Source organism: Eubalaena glacialis, chromosome 19 (assembly GCF_028564815.1).
Source record: "Eubalaena glacialis isolate mEubGla1 chromosome 19, mEubGla1.1.hap2.+ XY, whole genome shotgun sequence".
Lineage (NCBI taxonomy): Eukaryota > Metazoa > Chordata > Mammalia > Artiodactyla > Balaenidae > Eubalaena > Eubalaena glacialis.
Genome location: NC_083734.1, coordinates 8451045 through 8473328, shown reverse-complemented (window position 1 = coordinate 8473328; position 22284 = coordinate 8451045). Strand labels below are relative to the sequence as shown.

The window sequence follows — 22284 nt, the reverse complement described above, 5'->3', positions numbered from 1 at the left end:
TTTTCCAGCAATTTTCAACCCTCTGGCTGCAGGACTTTCAATTATGAATTGCAAGTTAACCAATTCGAAAGTGTGCCACTTTCATTTTAATTTCACATTTATTCTTGCCAGAGAAAAGTACTTTTTCAGGAAAGAGCAGTAACATCTTAGGCCTAACCTCCCAGAATTTAACTGTTTGGAAGGCATTTTCATAGGACTTATCTTTCTGGCAACTCCTAGTGTTCTCTGGAAAACTTCACGAATGCAGAGAGGCATAAATTTATTAAGTAAGGTACCATAAACTCAACTACCCAACACAGTAAGGAAATGTGGCTTTCAAATATTCACGTTAAAAAAGTCACCCAACATTAATTATGCCTCAAGGAAAAGGATTAAAAAGTCACTCTCCTGGCGATTTATGGACACAAATTTTTCTAAGAATTACAACATCATAAAGTATACCTAATAAACCACAGTGAAGACTGTTTAATCTTTCTGATGATTAAGAAGGGTCTTGAGGATTTGCATTATAAACAAGATTTGTCTTGGCATTACAGCAACATGCCAAGCAATAGGGAACTCTAGTTGAAGACAGGCCACGTGACAGTGGACTGTATTCTATCACTAAAGTAGAATTCAGCTTTTAAGCAAGTGGCTTTGGGTTCAGACAGCCCTGCATTGGAATCCTAGCTTTCCATTTCTTAGCAGTGGGGTCTGGGCAAGTTACTTAAGCTCTTAAATATTCTTCTCCTCGGTGTGAAAAAATTCCTCTGCTGGAATGCTGTCCTTTCTTTCCAACTTCATCAGTGACTTGAGGTGCAAGTTTGCCTTGGCCTCAATACCTCTTTTGTAAAGAAGGGAATGAACCACCCAAACAACTTCATAATATGAGGTTACTAGGCCTGACAAGTTGCCAGCTGATACATCTTAAATCTGGATGACAGCTGCCACAGAATTATCCTATATGTTTGGGACGAGGAAGGTCAGGGAAAGGGAAGATGTGAGGAAGAAGAGGGGAATTAAATAGAGGCCTTCGTAACGTAGAAGCTACCTCCTTTCCATTCTATCTAAGAAATGGTCTCCCTGAAAATACAGAGGTTTATGAGCGCCCCCATGGGGTGGATTATCTGAATTCCACCCCTAGTCTTGGTTGCTGTTCCAGTAGAAATAGACCCAATTATTTGAAAAACATAATTAGATTTTAAAGAAAGCTGTTATATTCCAGATGAGTTTTTGATTTCTCCTGGGAAATTCTAAATTATTCACATGATGGTCCTTAAATATTTTCATAAATATTTCATATTTTCAGAGTATTTAATAACCCTGGTGTTTTCAAATGCCTGGTGTTTCATTCAGCAAATTCTGAGATCACCACAAAACCAGAGTCTATGAGATTTCAAAATATGGTCAGACTGCAAGCATTTAGAAGGACAAAGTCAATTATTACTGTAGCGTGCTTGCTACACCCCATAATTAATAACTAGCAGAAATTATTAATAGAAAGAAGTAAAAGTTATTAATTTATATCTTCTTGCCCTATAGGTTTAGCACATAAATATTATAAGATGAATAACAGTCAGTTACCTGTTAGCAAATAAAGTTATTAATACTATACTGGGAAACAATATTTAACTACGTTTCTAATACATGCGATTTAGGTAATATTAAAATGAGTTTGCACACCTTGATCCCATGTGCAGAATTCCAAGTACTTAGTACTGAAAGTGGAGAACACAGCTCTGCCAACTTGAGGTCTATATATTGAGACGTGTGCATTTTGATAAAATAAAAACTCCTTATATAATAGACTGTGCAGTAACAAATGATGCCAGATGGAGGGTAAAGTTACAAACTAAACATATCAGAGTATTCCAACTGTGTTAAAAATAAGGACCCAATTGTTTACTGAAATTAAACTTATATTTAAAACCTTAGTGTTTTAATAAGTGCACACTGGAAATCATGCAACTATCTAAACCAGCCTCCCTGGTGACATACAGTGGTGATACTTGGAGAAAAATATTTTTTAAAACATCTTCTATTGTTTTATCTAAAAAGCTATATTCCTACATTTTCCCACGTTTAAAATTGGGCAATAACAACCATTTCCCAAGATACCAAAGTTTGGTACAAACTAAAGACAATGGAAAGGAATGGTAAGAGAGGACCAGTTTGAGGTCAGTTTTAAACTCGGATTTAAAGGATTAGTTTATGTAACAGGTCAAGTGTATTTTCCTAAATTGATCAGATTATGAATTTCTAAAAGAAAAAAAGAAAGAAAGAAAGAAAATATTTTGGGGAGTTCCCTGGCGGTCCAGTGGTTAGGACTCCGCACTTTCACTGCCGGGGCCTGGGTCGGATCCCTGGTTAGGGAACTAAGATCCCACAAGCCACTGCATGGCGCGGCCAAAAAAAAAGAAAGAAATATTTTAATTCTTCACATTGTTGGTGGGAGGCTGAGGTGATGACATAACTTGCTTCAGGCAAGTGTCTCCCACCCCCCAAAACTCCCAAAACAGGGGTACTGTCTGGACCCCTTATTGTCTAGAACAATAAGGCAAAGAAGTCACATCTCCATAATCTACATAATCGGGGAGAAAAAAATGCATCGTTTCTACTGGTACTGGCTTCTCAGAAAAGAAAACAAATCGTTCAAAACTCTGGGAACTACAGAGGCAGAATCACAACTCAAGGGTGTCATGGAAGTTCTCCTGCTGGACCACCTTCAAGGCAGTCTAGACAGGTAGCAACATGGGGCTCGGTGTAAATACAGCACTGACAGAAAGCATGAGCTTCCTGCACTATTAAGGTTACACCCAACTAAGTTAATTCCTGCCGCGTGTCTTGCTTCGCCAGCATATTCACTGTAAAACATGTAACAGACACTTAAAATAGAAATTGAGATTATAGGCAATATTTTGGAAACCAGGTCTTCCTCAAGCGGTGGAAAAATCTGGGTGGCCCAGATTCCTTCCTTTCTTAAAATAAGACTGCTTGTCCTCCCACTCTAGCAAGAGGTGGAAATGTTTACATGGATACATCTGATGTGTTGACACAGCTCTTAGCAATAAGTCCTTCAAAAGGGCGATCTTTTCCTTCAGTTTCTGCAACAAAGCTCTGATTGTCACGGTAAGCTGAAAAGAAAAGAACACAGCCTGAGTATGCTAGTCCAGAGGTGTGAGGTCTCCTAAAAATATCATGTAAACGCTGCTTTACAAACTATGATTCAATCAAGGAAGGGCTGCAACGACAACCTCAGGGTTGTATGGAATCTTAACAGTCACCTGGGCCAGCCACCCACCTAATGCTCATACCCAGCCCTATGACCTGACCAGCTGGTAAGCCGGTCCATACCTGAACCCTGACATTGACTGGAAACTGTCACTTTGCTCTCACAATCAGCTGAATTGTGTCCCTTGAGCATCTACCCTCGGATCCTATTTGTCTACCTCGGAGCCACGCAGGAAATTGCATGTCCCCAGTCTTTGTTCACCAGCAAAAGCCCCACGGTTCCCTCAACCATGCTGCAAAGAACAAGACGTCAAGTCCCACTGCCATCCCGGCCAGGCCTCCCTAAACACACTGGTATACTTACAACCCATTAAAAGTTTTATAGCAGGGTGTCCTTTTTATACAAGAGGAATGTTGACCACATAGGACTCTTTTTCCAGGAGGTGTGAATTTTCTCCAGTTTACAAACCCAGAGTAAAGTTTTGTTTGTGACTCTAAGTACTGCCTTAAAGGATGGTGGAGAGGTGGGGAGGAAGCCTCTTAGGAATTTAAAAATATGAAAAATAGAATTGCCCATGTAAAGTAAACATAGTCAACCACGGATATAATTGGAGATATGTTTAAAAAGTCACTCTCACAAGTTTGCTACCTTGTTAAAAGAAGCAATTATACAACTGCAGTGGAAGCAGGGGCTCTCTCCTTAGATTAGCAGGGTCACATAAGGAAAATACAGCACAACAGCAGAGGCTGGCCAAGGGCTACACACATCAAGCAACCCTCAAAGGTATCAGCAGCCAAGAAAAATCTCACCTTAACTATTCTAATACCTCTGGGAACCACAGAAAAACCACCCACAACGTTTATGGGGAAACGCCAAGGAAAGCAGATCCCTCCTCATTCAAGAAGTAAAGAGCAAAACAAACAAACAAATGAACAAAAGAACAACAAACACACACACACACACCAGGTCTAAGAAGAATCTACGAAATTAAAGATCAAAAGCATTCAACAGATGAAAGAATATGTAGCCATTAAAAAGTATGACCGGGGACCTCCCTGGCGGTCCAGTGGTTGACACTCCATGCTTCCAATGCAGGGGGCGCGGGTTCAATCCTTGGTCGGGGAACTAAGATCCCACATGCGGTGCAGCACAGCCAAAAAAAATTGAAAAAGTATGACTGAAATCTATATTTGTTAACATAGAAAGATACCATCATAATTTATTAAAAGAAAAAGAAATCAAGTCATAAAAAGAAGTGTCATCCACATAGAGAAAAAACAACCCAGGACCTAAAGACATCAAAACATCAAGGGTAGTTATCTCTAAGTAGTGGGATTTCTTAATATTTTATAAGAAAACTATTACTTTCATAATCATAAGAAATTTCCCATTATGATAATTTAACAGAAGATATCCAAAGCACAGAAAAGGATGGAAAGCCTAATTCATATTTTAAGCTAACACAACCCTGGTAACAAGCGCTGACAGAGATTAACAGAAAAAAAGAAACTACTTGCCAATCTCCCTTAAGGATTATAAATGTAAAAGTCTTTAAAAAATTTTAGCAAAGCAAATTCAGAATTACATTAAAAATGACAATATACCATCACCAAGTAGAATTTATCTGAGTAATTTAAGAATAGTTTGATGTTAGAAAATCTAATAATAAAGCTAACAGTGTTAATTACTAAAAACAGACTAAACATATGATTAATACAGCATGGCAGAAATTAATTAAAAACAAAACAAAAACAAAGAAAACTAAAAATCAGTCAGTGCTGCCTTAACTACAATATTATTTAACTTTGGTCTAGAAGTTCTAACCAACATGATAAGACAAGTTAAAGAAATACATAAGGGCTGGAAAGAAGGAAATGAAATTATCATTATTTGCAGATTGATAATAGTCTGTTTGGGAAAGTTAAGAGGATCACCTAAAAGATGACTAGAAACAGGTAAAGAATTCAGGATGGTGATCAATCACAAAATGAAAAAATCTAGGGCATTCCTAAATTCAAGTAATAGGGAGAACTTTTAAAAATTATTTTAAAACATCATTAACAATATCAACAAAATCTAAAAAATATCCAGCACAGTGCCTGGTGTATAGTAACTGCAGGAAATACTGCTGATGGAATGAGTGAAAGGAAACACTCAATACTGCAAAAATGTAAATGTTCCCCAGTTTAGTCTATAAATATACTACACATCTACCCAAAATCCTATTTGGAGTCCTTTTATTGGAGAGGAGGTGGTAACTGAGGCACAGCACAAAATTCTTAATAAAGCTATGCAAAATTGCTCTAAAAGGAGGATAAATGAAGGGAAATACAGAAAGATCACGGATATGTGTAACAAAGGGGGCCTTAAACAATTAGATATTAAATCTTTACAAAAAACTACAAGAGTATGATGCTGGCAGTTACCAACGGCTTCGTTAGTGCAACAGAACAGAAGGTCCAGAAACAGTGCAGTTGTGTAAGAACTTAGTGAATGAAATATGGACTATTTCATATTTGGGGGGGATTAATAATTTAGCAAATGGGAAAAAAATTAGATGCCTACAATACACGAAATAAATTTCAAATATTATAAAGATTTATGTGTTTTAAAAAAGATAAAAAAGAGGAGAAAAGCTTAACGAAAATTTAGATAATTAGACAAAGTACTTCTATAATCCCTGGGTGTGAAAGGCCTTTCTAAGCAGTATCTCCCCTTCTCCTATAAGAAAAGGCCATAAATAAAAATAGTGATAATTTCAAATAAAATTTTTAAAAAGTGTATATATATATTTTAAAGTCATTTATAAAATCAAAATCCAAATTAATAGAAAAAATATTTGTACCAAATATGCCAGATCAAAGCTTAATCAAAGCTTAGTTAACATATATATAAGGAACACTTGGAAATTAAGAAATAATAAGCTAGGTTAAGGACATGTATATAACAGGCAATTCATAAAGGAAGAAATACAAACATCCAATAAATATATGAAAAGATGTTCAATGGCATAAGTGATTTTAAGAATGCATATTAAACTCTTGTATACTTTCACCTAACAGAGAAAGATTTTTTTTTAAAGTGAATCAGAATTGGTATAGAAATGTGACTCTGAGACATTTTCAAAATGCTTAAATTTTATACAACCTAAATCCGGAAATCCTACATTGAGGAATTTATTCTAACCTGGGCAATAATTCAGCCATACTGAAAACTCATTTTTATAATTAGAAACAATCTAATAGTCCAAGAAGATGATACTGGTTAAATGGATCAGGGATCTAAATGTAAAAAAATGAAACCATACATTTGCTAGAAGAAAACATAAATAAATTCCTTTATAACCTACAACTAGCAAAAGCTATGAGTGAAAATACAGAAGCAATTAAAAATTGATAGTCAACTTCATTTAAAAAAAACTAAAACTTTCACATGACAGAAGCTACCATAAGCAAAGTCAAGCAACAAATGATAAAGGAGAGGAAATAATTACAATACATCACAAAGAGCTAATCTCCCTAATATATGAGGAGCTCTTAAATATTAAAAAGACCAACAATCCAATAGAAAAAATGGGCAAAAGATAAGAAGTTAGTTAACAGAATACATACATAGTGTTTAAGAATGTGAAAACATATTTCACTTGATTCAGAGTATGAAAAACGCAAATTTAAAACTACACTGGAAGGTGAGGGAGAGGTACAGACTTCCAGTTATAAAGTAAGTCAAGGTGATGTAATGTACAGCATAGGGAATATAGTCAATAACACTGTAATAACTTCATATGGTAATAGATGGTAACTAGAGTTATCTGATGATCATTTTGTAATGTACAGAAATATCAAATCACTATGCTGCACAGACCTACTAGAGAATGGACTTGAGGATATGGGGAGGGGGAGGGGTGAGATGTGACAGGGTGAGAGAGTGTCATGGACATATATACACTATCAAATGTAAAATAGATAGCTAGTGGGAAGCAGCCGCATAGCACAGGGAGATCAGCTCGGTGCTTTGTGACCACCTAGAGGGGTGGGATAGGGAGGGTGGGAGGGAGGGAGATGCAAGAGGGAAGAGATATGGGAGCATATGTATATGTATAACTGATTCACTTTGTTATAAAGCAGAAACTAACACACCATTGTAAAGCAATTATACTTCAATAAAGATGTTTTTAAAAAAAAAAAATCACTATGCTGTATACCCAAAACTAATATAATATTGTAAGTCAATTATGCTTCAATTTAAAAAATGAAGAAAATAAAACTACACTAAAATATTTTATCTCACTTATAAGGTTGGCAAAAATTCAGAAAATTGACAACGCCCTCTGCTGGCCAGGCTGTGAAGCCAAAGGTGACAACTCCTGTGGAGGGGCATTTGGCAACAGGTAAAAAAAAAATCACATATGCCCTTGTTCTGAGAATTCACCCTTAAAAGAACCTCCACAAATACAAATACAAAAAAAAAAAAAAAAATCACAAAGCTATTTATTGCAGCATTATTCATAACAGCAAAAGACTGGAAACACTCTAAATGCCCATTCTTAGGAGACAGGTTAATGAACTAGAGTATACACAATAGAGGACTATAAGGCCCTAAGAAAAACTGAGAAGATCTCAGTGAATTAATATCTTTATGATATATTATCAGGTGAAAAGAGCAAGATACAAAAGAGTAACTTTTGTGTCAAAGGAAGAGAAATGAGAATACACACACACACACATACACCTGAATGCCTATTTCTGCAAGACGTCACACAGGAAGAATAAATGAGAAATTAATTTTTAAAAAAGGTTACCTCTAAGAAGCAGGTGAAGAAGGCATGGAAAAGAGTGGGATGGGGACAAGACTTTGAGTATACCTTTGTATATAATATTGACTTTTGAACTATGTAAATGTTCTACATATTAAAAATTGTATCAGCAAGGGTAGGGAAGAAAAGCAAACCCTGAAAATGAATATCAATAGATACAAAGGAGAGCATAAGACACAGAAAAAAAAGAAACAATTCTAATAGCTTTAGAACAGAATAACCTCAGTATCCTTAGTGGGATATTCTAAATTAAAAAAAATAATAATAAAGACACAAACTCAAACTTTACTTATTGTTTGTAGTGGCCCTTGTGTCATGATTCTGAAACTATTTTCTATAAACCCTAAGAGAGACCAAATGAGCAAAAACATATCAATGCTTCTGGAAACCTGGGTTCTCACTGCGGGAGAAGGAAGGAAAATACTAATTTGGAATAGGGAAGTTACAAAGAAACCTGTGAATGTTGGATTAGAATCAAAAGTATTGGCATGGACTCATGGTTTTCTAAAAACCATATTTCCTCGCCAAATCCCACCATTGTTTTTTACAGCCCACAAGCGAAGGATGATTTTTTACATTTTTAAATGTAAAATGTAAAAAAACAAAAAAGTCTATTATCCTTTTGTCGAGGATGGGTACTTAAAGAGGTGAGAACTTGGCCTCTTGTCCTGCAAAGCCTGACAGATTTACCATCTGGAGGAAAGTGTACCAACCTTGGAACTACACTATGAAATTGTTAGAAACTTTTTAAGGTAAAGTAGGAGAAATTACAGAGATGCCATGCTTCATTTAGTCCTAGTGATTAAATAACTATTAACTGATTGGTTGTAATGTCAATTCGACATGTGTTAAGCATAAAGGCCATTATACATACACACACACATACACACAGAGTCAGAAAGGGGAGGGTTTTCAGACCTCAGAGCTCAAACAAATCATTTGAAGTACTCATTCCTGGTCTTACCTTGGTTGTATTTTCACCATTTCTTTCATACTGATTTCGTTGTTGAATTTTCTCAGCAATCTCCTGTGCAATTTGGCAGGTAGAATCGTAGATGGAGAACCTGCATCAAAGTCATAAAGGGAGAAAAATGTTGAAGGTTCTTTAAAGGAAATTTCTGCATAATCTAAGTTTCAGTTTGTAATTCTAGTCACAAATGCAAACAGGAAGGGAGGATGATAATTGTAACAGTAATGGCAACAGGGGTTGAATGGTACTTAGCACAGGCTGGGCTCAATTCTCAAAGCTTCCTTTGTAATAACTCACTTAATCCACACAAGAACACTGGGAGGTGGGTCACCATCCCCATCATACTCGTGAGAAAATCAGGCACAAAGAGGTAGAGCGACTTGCCCTATGGGTACCACCAGCTGCAAACCAAGGCTGCCTGGCCCTGAGCCTGTGCTCCTAGCCACTGTGCTATCTGGCCGCTGATAAAGCATACAGATTCGTTCATTCACAAAACATTCAGCAAACATTTCTGGAGGGCCGCCTCTGTGCTGAGCACTGCTCCAGGCACTGGAGAATAGAGCAGGGAACAAAATGGACAAAGTCCCTGCTTTCAAGGAGTTTAGTGAAGGGAGAAAGGCATCAAACAAACCAAAACACAGTATTGTCAGGTGTTGCTATGGGCTAAGAAGGAAAATAAAGCAGGATAAAGGGATGGAGAGTGACAGGCCAGGTGAGCAGCTATTTGGGGAAGAGCTACACAGATCAGCAGGTAACACGATGCTCTGGGGTCAAAGGACACACACCCACCTGACACCTAAGTTTACCAGAATTCTCTCAAAGCAGGTCCTGAGCTTCTATTTGTTATTCAACAGTGTTGGGGGTTTTGAAGGATTCACAATCAATCCCCAATAGTTCCTGATTTTTTCCTTCGCTTACAGCCTTTTTACTTTTTATCTGTTTTACAGAAAATACTTAAGTGTGTACACACATTTCATCTCTCCTACAGGGCACGGACCATGAATATACGATGAACATATTTTCCAGGAGTGCCCAGTAAAAAATATTAAAATCTGCTGTTTAACCTAATGTTAAACACCAAGGGGGGAAAGCCACCAGGGTGGAGGGGGGGGATGGTGGTGTGCTGAACTGGGTGATTGGGATTGACATGTATACACTGATGTGTATAAAATTGATGACTAATAAGAACCTGCTGTATAAAAAAATAAATAAAATAAAATTCAAAAATTAAAAAAAAACAACTAATACTAAACTTTCTTTGGGTTATTTGTATGGAAATATGTTAATATAAATGTTTCAGACATTACATGAAATTCCTAAAAATCTTATATGTTCTGGTATAATGTTATAAGTCATAATTCTAGTTATTACTTTAAAATGTATATCTCAGAAATAACTAAATTTCCTTGTCAATTGCATTATTATGAACTTTCATCAAATCTTTTAACCGTGGTCATTTTTAAGTCTTTTGTCATTTACAGACAGTTCTGGGTATACTCTGATGCTTTTGCAAAAATGTTCCTATTACAGGGTTTCATCTTCAAGGAATTCATGGAAAAGACTCTGACAAGTACAGGTTTCTGGTAACTGACTATACTGCTGAACTGAATGAATAAGCATTTTCAGAACTCTAATGGAAAACTGATGAATTCATAAAAGTGCTAACAAAAGATCAAGATGAAAAAAAAATTAATTACATGGGACTGAGTGAACTGATGAGGATGATTATAATTTTTGTGACTTTGAATAAAAAAAAAAAGTGATGTAAATTTATGTAAAAAGAACTTAATGTAAAACAATGCCACTCTTCTCACATATTTTCTCTTGTTTTGGAAAATATAGATATCTTCTGTTAAAAACGTGATTTATGCTGACACGTAATAGGTTGATTATTGTTATTATAAATGAATTAATAAATATTTTTAAGTTTCAAAAAAAAATTAAAATCTGCTGTTTAACCTAATGTTCCAATTTTTGTCTGAAAAAATAAGCAATCCATTTCTTAAAATCTCTGAATTCCCACATATCACTTGAACAATGAGGGGACCTGGCAAATGTCTTTGAACGAAGGAAAAATAAACAATCTCCAGTCGTTTCCTTTACGAGTCTTACTACAGTAATTATAGCTATGGCTAACAACTGAGTACCTGATCCGGGCCAGGTCCTATGCTAAGAGCTGTACATTTTAAATTTAATAAGGATCCAATGAGGTAGTGTGACCGAGCATGACCCTATGGGGCCTTCCTGGAACAGACCCCCATCACCTTGTCCTCCTCCTGCCTCTTGTCTATAGAAAAGCTTTAGTCTCCTAGGGCTTCCCTGAGTTCCAAAGAGTAAATTTAATCAGAGAAGTGAGAAGCAGGAAAACAGTCAAGCAAAACAAAATAATAATAGTTTAGCCATTAAAGTCAAGGACCTTTGGTTCCTCCTCAAGGGCTGTAGATAATATTCTGAGCCATGTCCTTAGAGCTGCTTTGCAGATACCGAAACCCCTGCTGGGTGGGAAAAGTTAACTGTCTGCTGCCCAAAAGCATGTAGACCCCAGACCAACTGGAACCAGAAAGTGACTCCCAATTACCCCTCCACCAACCAATCAGAAGAGTGTCCACGAGCTGATCATGCACCCCACAACGCCCCTCCCTCACCCTGTCTTTAAAAACCTTTCCCTGAAGGCCGTCGGGGAACTCAGATGTTTTGAGCACTAGACTCCTTGCTTGGTGCTCTGCGATAAATGCTGCACTTTCCTTCACCACAACCTGGTATCAGTAGATTGGCTTTACTGCATGCGGGCGAGTCAACCCAAGTTTGGTTCGCTAACAGTAGGATCCTTGGCAACTCACCACTATAATCTAAAGTAGCATCATTCATATACATATATTCATGCATACCAAAAGACAGCAGGTGATATAAGACAATACACAATTAAGAAAGTAGGAGGGGAGACTTCCCTGGTGGTCCAGTGGTTGAGAATCCGCCTTCCAACGCAGGGGACGCGGGTGCGACCCCTGGTCAGGGAACTAAGATCCCACATGCCGCAGGGAAACTAAGCCCGTGGGCCACAACTAAGACCTGACGCAGCCAAAAATAAATACATAAATATTAAAAAAAAAAAAAAAAAAGAAAGTAGGAGGGAGGCTGATAAGAAAAATTGGGTCCTGGTCCCAGCTTTGCCACATTTTCCCCTTTTTCCCTCCATACTGTCATTTATGAAAAGAGGTTCTGAGGTCTGGCTCTGTGGTCCCAGACCACACGTATGAAAATCAATAACAAGGTACAACACATCTCCTGCCAAACGCGGAGTATAAATGGCAAGTGCATATTTCCAGAGTTCAGAAATGAGAGAAATTACTGTTGGCCGAGACAGATCTGATAAGGCTGGGCCAAGAGGTTACACCTTGGGCTGAACCAAAAGGTCAAAGCAGGCCTCTCACTCCGACAAGAGGGAGAAGCACATCCTAGACTAGGTGAGAGGCACAGGGAGCAAGCAAAGATGAAAGGGAGGGAAAGAGCCTGGCACGGTCGGCTGAGTGGTGGTCCTGGGTAGGAGGGTAAAGTATAAAATGGTAGAGGTGAGTCGAAGCTAGTTTCTGCAGAGCCTTGAACAGCAGAACAAGGTTCGACTTTTAGCAGAGAATTTGAGAGGTGTAGGGGATACTTTTACACATAGAGTGAGGCCTGGAAGAGGTTACATGAAATGCTGATGGCCAAAACCCCAGATGTCTTGCTCCTAATCCTCACGTTCTCATTTGAGCTCTAAAGAGCATTTCTGAAGCTTTGCTACACAGTTGAATCACCAGAGAAGACTTAAAAAAAAAGAAAAATCCTGGCTCCTACCCCAGGCGTCATTCTGATTGAATTGGCACGGGGTTTGACTTGGACGTGAGGAGTTGTAAAACTCCCCAGGTGATTTCAATCTGTAGCAAAGCTTGAGAACCACTGGCCTAGTGGTAATGGGCAACCTCATGATGGAATCAAGCACACAGGTACCTAAAATACTAGTTTAGGAAAAGTAACCTGAACTCCACGCACATAAATCACTGGGGGATGAGAGAAGAGTGGCAAGAGACCAGTAGAAGACTTCTCCAGCTATTCAACTCAAGAACCAGCCACCAATATTTACTCTCTGTAAGCCATAAGGCTATAAAGGATTGGACTATGACAGAAAAGAAAAAAAAAAAAAATAGTGGAGATCAGTGAATAATCTGATAGGAAGAGTGAGGAAAAAGTAGATGATTAGAGTTTTTAGGCCTAAGTGACTAAGAGGATGGTGATGCCATGACAGAGGCTGTGGAACTGGAACAGAGAGAAAAAAGTGGTCAAGCTGATTAACTTTAGCAAAGAACCCATTCAGAGACAGTCACCACTGGCTATTTCTATTACACAGTGAGCTTACCACTGGCTTTGATATGCCATTAAAATAGTAACAGCCATATTCCATTTCTAAACAGGAGAACACTTCTCAGGAGTAAAGCATCACTGAGCTATGCTATTTCAATAGTAGGAGAGCAAAGCTGTAGTCAAGTCTGTTTTATAGATTTTTCAAAGTCCTATTCCGTACTCCTTTCTGCTCTCGTGATCAGCAACCTACTTTGCAAGGAAGCTGACCTAGCATAGCACAGTCCCTCATTGTTTCACTTTCAACAAATGAGAAAGCTGCTGAGTCAAACTACTTGAGAGGAACAGGGAAAATTATCAGTGCTTTTTCAACATTAACTGTGGAAGAGGTCTAGGGTTCAGTGATAGCTTCTACCAACCTAAATGGATACCCTGGGGTCTCTACCTTATTTCTAAGCTTTATTTCCTACCTTATGTGTAAAATGAGGGAGTTAGTTTCCAGGAAGTGGAGGGCAACTTAGCCCTTGGACCCAGTAGTTCCACTTCTAGGGAGTGAACCAAGGAAATAAGAGATGGAACAAAAGGGCAGTCTTTGTAATTAAAAAAAATAAAACCCAGAAAATCCCTAATATTTTTTAAAGGGTACAAAGAGGGGAATGATTAAATCATAGTGCATCATGGTCATTCATATGATGCACTATTAAGCACCATTAAAATTGTGTTTTCAGTGAATATTTAATGATATGGAAGAATGTTCCCTGTTTTGTAAAATATATAGGGGTGTGTGTATATGTATACACACATATATATACACACACACACACATATATTATACAAAGTAATAAATTCATTTTAAAAATCAACAGTGGCAGGCTTTCCTGGTAGCGCAGTGGTTGAGAATCCGTCTGTCAATGCAGGGGACACGGGTTCGAGCCCTGGTCCGGGAAGATCCCACATGCCGCATAGCAACTAAGCCCGTGCAACACAACTACTGAGCCTGCGCTCTAGAGCCCACGATCCACAACTACTGAAGCCTGCGCGCCTAGAGCCCGTGCTCGGCAACAAGAGAAGCCACCGCAGTGAGAAGCCCGCGAGTAGCCCCCGCTCGCCACAACCAGAGAAAAGCCCACGCGCAGCAACAAAGACACAGCGCAGCCAAAAATAAATAAATTAATTTAAAAAAATCAACAGTGGCAATTATTCCAAATAAGAGTTAAAAATGGGGGTTTTTTCCTCTGCAAATATTCAATATTTTCTAAATTTTCTATCGGGCTGTTAAAATTAGGTGAAAAAAAAAATTAGTGTTGAATCAATTAAGCCATTGGCCCAGATAATCTAGATCCCAGGTAGATTAACTTTGATCTTGCAAAGCTAATCTCTTAATATCCAGACTATCTGCAACTTAAACAATAAACTATGTTAGAAGTACTAATATGACATATTCTCCAAAAGAACTGTGTTGAGCTATAGCATTTTTAATTAGTAAACAAAAAGCTCAAGTCCAAAAAAAAGCTCAAGTCCAATACGCTATAGGAATAGGTTCCTCGGATCAGAACTTGTGTCTTTCATCATTCAGTCCTTGGGACTTAACTGTTGAATGAAAGACCCTTATCACCTATTGTTTTACTGCAGAAGTTGCTGCCGTAGAAACAGTCTTCGTGGTACTAAAATACCTTATCAACGGCATAATTTCCCTCCCAGATTCCTATAAGTTTTTTGAAGGGCCCACAAGATCTAGATGCTAGCGCCAACTGGTTACTAACACGCTGATGACCATGAATTCTGAACCTCGGTTTCTCCACCTGCGAAATAAGGAGGTTCACCAGATACACTGGCGTTCCACAAAAAGGTCACTCCGACTTCACTTTCGCAGGAGTCCAGGGAAGCCTGCATCAGCCAGCTCCACAACCACGATGGGCGGGAATCCGGGAGATGCAGCCACGAAGGGCTAAAGGAATGCTCAGAGATTCCGCACTGGAACTCAGCTCCCCAGGGGTCCACCGGGTCTCCCGCCGCGGCCACCCCTGTCAGGACCGAGGGTGTCGGGATGCGGCAGAGCCCAGCCCCTCAACCCCTGCCCCCGGCAGCAGGGGAAGGGGCCTTGCTCCCCCTCCCCTCATCCCGAAAGGCCTCCAGCCCTAACGCCTAGCGACCGCCCGCTCCCCAGCAGCACGGCCTCCCCCGGGACCGTCCGCGTGCAGCCTCCCTCACCCCGGGCTCACCAGGGGTCCGGGGCCATGGTGCAGTCTCCACCCACTCCTCGGACACTTCCTGCTCGCAACAGCTGACTACGGCGGCCCGCGCGGCTCATACCCCGCGGCTCGACCCGTGCGCGACCGGAACCTGGAGTTTGCAAAGTGAATATACATATCCCAAGGTCTCCAAACTGTGATGAAGAAAGGAAAGCGCTCCCCCGGGGAACTGTAGGTTGGAGCAATCGGCTCCCACTAAGAGACGCGAACAGTTGGGTGCAATTAAAATAAAATTGTTTTTGAACAAAATCTAAGCATTTTCCCAGGTAGGTGGGAGCCCCTCAAGACCTCTAGCAGTTACTTAACATTTTATCCTGCTTAAAACAAAAACAAACAAACAAACAAAAAATGGATTGTGGTGATAGTTGCACAACTATATAAATTTACTAAAGCTCACTTTAAGTAAATTCTATATATAATTTATACCTCAGTATAGTTAAAAAAACTTTTTGTCCTGCTTCAAACAAGGGACCCAAAGAAGTATCAATTATATATTGTCTTATAGCAGCCTTCCCATCAGAGGCAATCCTTTATGTTTAATTTTTAAATGCCATTAGGTGCTTGATTATATAGTTACCCCAAAGGTCACAGACTCTTTACATGGGAGAGGAGGGAATTAGTTCTGTGCATTTACTGCCCCTTAAATTACCAGAGAAATACTAGAAGGTAAAAAGAACCGCTCTTTCCATTTGCAAGAGGGCAAAAGGACTCGAACTCCTTCGGCTGCGTTTCAGCGCAGGCGTTGACCTGGCGCGCACGCGCACGTCCGTTACCATAACGACCGGAAGACGCTGCATCCTGGCGGCTGAGAGGAACGTGAGCGGAGTCTCCGGGTGATGGAGACCCAAACTTCGCCCAAGGATGAGGTGGCTGAGGTGGCCGAACTGGAGCTTGAGGCCGTGATCGGATTCAATGGTGAGACCTCGAGCATGTCTGGGTTGGGTGGTTTAGGAACCCCAGGGACGCGTAGTGCAAACAGGGAGAGTAAGACCCCAGGTAGCACCTGGAAGGCAGCTTGGGACGCTGGCATGAGCGAAGCACTGGGGACCCAGATAGCCCCTCCTCCCCAAAAGTCTTAGAGAGTCACATCCTCACTCCAAGCCTCAAAGAATGGGATGGGTTTTGCCAGCACCTAAAAGGAACGAAATGCCTCCTCCTCCTTAAGGATAAGTAAGTGTGACTTGAAAGCCTTCTCCCACTAGTCAGCTCTCCCCTGGCTCTAAGCCCCACACAACCCGCAATACTGCCTGCCCCTCAGTAACCACCTACAGAATCCGTGTAGGCCCCTGGGACCAACTACCTTCTAAAATCCCAGCTGATGTACTAATGAGAAGGGGCTGGGGGGGAGGGGGGATTCTAATGGTGAGGATTTCAGTCCACGACAGAAGGCGAAGAGGACGCCAGGGGGAGCTGGAGAGGAGAGATGCTTTGGTCAGAGGGAGGCCTGGTCTGCCTAAATCTGATTTATGACCCCCTCCTATTTGCAACATGAAGGGGGGAAATGCTGTTTGGTTTTCTGAGAAGGATGAAAACAAGCAATGGATTGCATTTTTAAAAAAGCAAACTTTTTATGGCTGAATGATATTCCATTGTATATATGTGCCACATCTTCTTTATCCATTCATCTGTCGATGGACTATTACTCAGCCATAAAAAGAAACGAAATTGAGTTATTTGTAGTGAGGTGGATGGACCTAGAGTCTGTCATACAGAGTGAAGTAAGTCAGAAAGAGAAAAACAAATACCGTATGCTAACGCACATATATGGAATCTAAAAAAAAAAAAAAAATGGTACTGATGAACCTAGTGGCAGGGCAGGAATAAAGAAGTAGACATAGAGAATGGATTTGAGGACACGGCGGGTAGGGGAAGCTGGGGCGAAGTGAGAGTAGCATCGACATATATACACTACCGAATGTAAAATAGTTAGCTAGTGGGAAGAAGCCGCATAGCACAGGGAGATCAGCTCGGTGCTTTGCAATGACTTAGAGTCGTGGGATAGGGAGGGTGGGAGGGAGGTTCAAGAGGGAGGGGATATATGTATGCATACGGCTGATTGCCTTTCTTGTACAACAGAAACTAACGCAGTATTGTGAAGCAATTATACGCCAATAAAGATCTATTTTTTAAAAAAGCAAACTTTTAAAAAAGTGCATTGTGATGCCTGAAATCTTTAAAATTGTGGCAATGTAGACAGAGAACAATCAATGGCTAAAGTGTTAGCACATTCTAGGACTTGGCTCTTGAGTCTTCGTTTTAGGTTAACAGTCTCTGATAGAAAGTGGGCATTTAGTGCATCCGAGATACTGGCCATCTTTAGAGCTGATCACCAGGTCATTGGTAAAGGATGTGGGTGACCTGCTATGAGGGCAAAGGGTCACACTGGTGACCAGCAGAGAGCCCTGCTACTGAATCCGTGCTGTTTTGTGGCACTCAAAGACTAAATACATGGTCAATTATACCTCAGTGTCTCCCATGGCAATTATCTTGGCCTTTTAAAATTGAATAAAATTAATTGAATTGTTTCTACCTTCTTGATTTTGTGACAATTTATATTTTTTCATAGAGTCAAATATGCATTTATCTAGAACTACTGTATGCCAAATAGTATGCTGTGCACTGAGAATACAGTGTAATACAGGGGTAAATCCATAGCCATACTTAAGAACAAGAATTTAGAAAATTGGAAAAATACAGTGAAACTGAAAAAAAATCAGCCATCATTGCATTTCCTAAAGATATCACTGTTAAACTTTTGGTATGATCCTTTCAAATATACATTGACATATAAATTTTTTTAACAAAAGTGGTCTCATGCTGATATATTCTCTTATAATCAGACTTTTTTTCCACCTAGGATGCCATGCAAATCTTTCCTTAGCAGTAAATATACTCTATGCCATAATTTTAATATATTTTAATATAATATTCTGTTGCATAGATATGCCCCAATTTATTTAACCAATGTCCTGTTTTTAAAAATTTAGTATAACTTACATTTTTTACATTTATTTTTAAATGCTACAAAGAACATCTGCATAACTAAATCTTTTAACTCTTTAACTTTTTTCCTTGGGATAAATTCTGAGTACATCTTAAAGATTTTTGATGTATCCTCCAAATGCCATACAAAATGTATACCAAAAAGACATATATGCGAATGGTTATAGTAGCATTATTTCAAATAGCTAAAAACTACAACCAAAATGTCCATCAAAAGTAGAAAGGACTAATAAATTGGTATATTCATAGAATAGATTACTCTGAAGCAATGAAAAAGAATGAACTACATACAGAGGGCAGAGAAATCTGTCTGCGGTTGGCAGAACTCACGGATGCCGAGGGCCGACTGTAGTACACCCTTCTATGTAAGGAACTCACGCATCCACGTGTTTTGTATCCGCGGGGGTCCTGGAGCCAATCCTCCACCGATGCAGAGGGACCGCTGTAGTGCTACATGCAACAATGTGGATAGATTTCACAAACATAATGTTGAATGAAAAAAGCCAGATGCGACAGAATACGTACTGTACAGTATAATTCCATTCATATAAAGTTCTAAGATGAGGAAAATTAATTTACAGGAATAGAAGTCAAAACAGCAATTACCTTTGGGGAGATGTAGCCTGGGAGAAGGCAGATGGGAAATGTCTGGGGTGTGGTTATAATCGGCTTCTTGATCTGGGCTGTAGTTAAATGGGTTTGTTGGTAAAAAGTGACTGAGTTTCCCGTAATTTTGCCTTCAATGCAAAACGTTTACATAAAAAGGCTATACTACCTGTCAGAAAATAACCAAAGTTTTATGAAAGTGTGGGAGAAAGCTTCTATTCTAGGTTTGAATGGGGTCAAAGGTTAATTCAACTAGTCTTTTTTTTTTTTTTGCTGCTGCATTGGGTCTTCCTTGCTGCGCGCCAGCTTTCTCTAGTTGTGGCCAGCGGGGACTACTTTTCATCGCGGTGCCTGTGGGCTTCTCACTGCCCTGGCTTCTCTTGTTGCGGGTTGCGGAGCCGGGCTCTAGGCGTGCGGGCTTCAGTAGTTGTGGCACGTGGGCTTAGTAGCTGTGGCTTGAGGGCTCTAGAGTGCAGGCTCAGTAGTTGTGGTGCCCAGGCTTAGTTGCTCCGCGGCATGTGGGATCTTCCCGGACCAGGGCTGGAGCCCGTGTCCCCTGCATTGGCAGGCAGATTCTTAACCACTGCGCCACCAAGGAAGTCCTCAAGTAGTCTTTAAAGTTGGGTAGGAGTTGGTGGGTAAATATCCCAGGGAACAGATATAGGGTGAGCCAAGGAGGAAGGGGGAGAGTGTGGGGTCAGTTGGGGAATGACAAACACTTGGCTGGCTTCAGTGTCAGGGAGTGGCAGGATAATCCAGTAAAGAGAGCCTGGGATTCGATTTTGGAGGCCTTAAACACCAGGTAATGGAGTTTAGTAGCTCTCACATGGAAACAAATCAGAAGCAAAAGCAAAGCCCCTTTTACCATGGTGACACTAGAACTCATTGTAGAGTTACATTATAGTTTATGAGTTTTAACTTGAGGGTATAAATATGTAAGTGTACTTGAATCTTCCAGCTACTATACATTTTAAGTTCTCTCTCCTATAACACTGTCTGATTCTTTCTCCCTCTAGAGAGACAACCATTATCCTGAAGTTAGTGTACCCTTCCCAGCTATGTTTTAAATTTTTACTATTATGTAAAATATTAAATATACTATATGCGATATACTATATATAAATTTTATATGTTTACATGTTCTTATATTTTATAATCTTTTAAAAAGATTAATCTTCTGTTTTATTGCACATTTGAAACCTACTTTTTTTCACCCAACATTACTTGGGTGATGATTTAATTTGCTTTAAATATCTATTTCCCTGTTGATGGGCTTTTCATTCATTTACAACTTTTTACTAATATAAACAACGGCACAGTGAACACCTTTGTACATGGCCCATAAGCACAATTGCAAGTATTTCTCTAGGTTACATACTGAAGAGTAGATCTCGGTCCTAGGATACGTACATATTCAACAATACTCAATACGGACACATTTTCCAAAGCAATTCTACCAATTTACCCTCCCATTAAGCAGTCTGTGAGTGTTCCCTTTGCTGCACATCACTAATGCTTGGTATTGTCTGCCTTCTTAATTTTAGCCATTAGGATGGAAATGAAATGGTATCTCGTTTTGGATATAATTTGCATTTCCCTGGTTACTTGTGCAGCTGCACATCTTTCTATGTGTTTTCTTGCTTTTGAATTTCCTCCATCATAAATTGCCTCTTCATAGCCTTTGCTCATTTTTCTGTCGGGCAGTTTGTGTTTTTCTTATTGCTTCATGGTAGTTCTTTGTATATTCTGCTGGGTATGATTCTCTGTTATTACGGACATTGCAAATATCTTCTCCTGATTTGGGTTTTCTTTTCATTTTGTCTTTTGTCATTAGTTTTTAATTTTTTTTTTTTGGCTGTGCCGCGCGGCTTTCGGGATCTCAGTTCCCTGACCAGGGATTGAACCCGGGCCACGGCAGTGAAAGCCCGGAATTCTAACCACTAGGCCACCAGGGAACTCCCAGGAAGTTTGTGATTTTTAACATAACTGGATGCACATATTGGCCTTCTCTGTTAGGATTTGCTCTTTTGCGTCATGTTCAAGTCATTTCCTACGACTTGTATGTACATTAAGTCTTGTTTTTCACATTTAGGTCCGTGATCTATCTGGAATGTATTGTTTGTGGATGGTGTGAAGTAGGGATCTAATTTTACTTTTACCATATGGATAGCCATATGATTGTTTATAAGGAGCCTGCAATGAGAAAGACTAAGTATACATTTCACAAGGACAAGATCACCCCCAGACACAAACCTTAGTATTATGAGAACTTACTGCATAAAAAAGGAACGATGATCACAATTAAAGTGAAAGAAATCATTTATTCAATTAATATATTTGGCCGTTTGAAGAAAAAAAATCTATTTAGCTACTGGAATCACATTATGCATCAAACTAAATTCCAGAGGGAGTTAAATATAAAAGCTGAGTTCATTAAGGACCAGAAAACTATATTAATAAATATCTGTGACTCTTTTGATGGGGAAGGAAATAGCAATAAAAAAAAAGATGTTAAAATACCAAGAAGTAAACAAAATAAATGTGTGAGATCTTTATGAAGAAATATTAGAAATGCCGCCAGGGAGCATAAAAGGAGACTTCATGGAAAAACATACCCTGCTTTTAGAAAGGAAATATAATGTATTATTATAAAAATTATTTTTCCTTAAATTAATCTATACATTTAATGCCACTCCCCTAAATACAAATATGAATTGTTCAAGTACTCAAGCTGACTTTAGAGTGTATATTGTAAAATACATATGAAGAATAACCGAAACAATTCTGACCAAAGGTGAGTAATAAGGGAGGACTCATGTCTATTTCATATTAGAACATATTACAACGATTTATAATTGTTGAGATGCTTCTTGGCAAATATCTGGAGGATTGGGGTCTCACTACGAGAAGTCCTGGGATTCTTCAGCCTGCCAGAGACTTAGAACGAAAACCCCAATTTTTATCTTTACCAAACTTCTGCCCAAGGTCGTGAATTCACGTTCTCCCTATGGCTATGCACTCACCCAGACAGGCTGCTCCTGCTTCACGTGCTCTGTGCTTATCAGAATTACAAAACCTGGACCTAGGTCTG

The 22284-nt window shown here is 39.3% G+C and overlaps 2 protein-coding genes across 5 annotated transcripts in view; one reads left to right on the top strand and one right to left on the bottom strand.

The window, feature by feature from the left end:
* The window catches only part of STX8 (syntaxin 8), a 248277-nt gene extending 232658 nt beyond the window's left edge, over positions 1–15619 (bottom strand). For all 3 annotated transcript variants that reach the window (XM_061175235.1, XM_061175234.1, XM_061175236.1), the window contains exons 1-3: positions 15555–15619; positions 8992–9091; positions 3019–3113 (exon numbers count right to left, since the gene is read on the bottom strand). In XM_061175235.1, coding sequence (XP_061031218.1) covers positions 3019–3113; positions 8992–9091; positions 15555–15571 — 212 coding nt within the window. In that variant the 5' untranslated portion in view covers positions 15572–15619. The remainder of the gene's footprint in view (positions 1–3018; positions 3114–8991; positions 9092–15554) is intronic.
* Positions 15620–16420: 801 nt separating this feature from the next.
* Positions 16421–22284, top strand: part of CFAP52 (cilia and flagella associated protein 52) — a 37812-nt gene continuing 31948 nt past the window's right edge. For both annotated transcript variants that reach the window (XM_061176002.1, XM_061176001.1), the window contains exon 1: positions 16421–16499. In XM_061176002.1, the coding sequence (XP_061031985.1) occupies positions 16421–16499 (79 nt within the window). The remainder of the gene's footprint in view (positions 16500–22284) is intronic.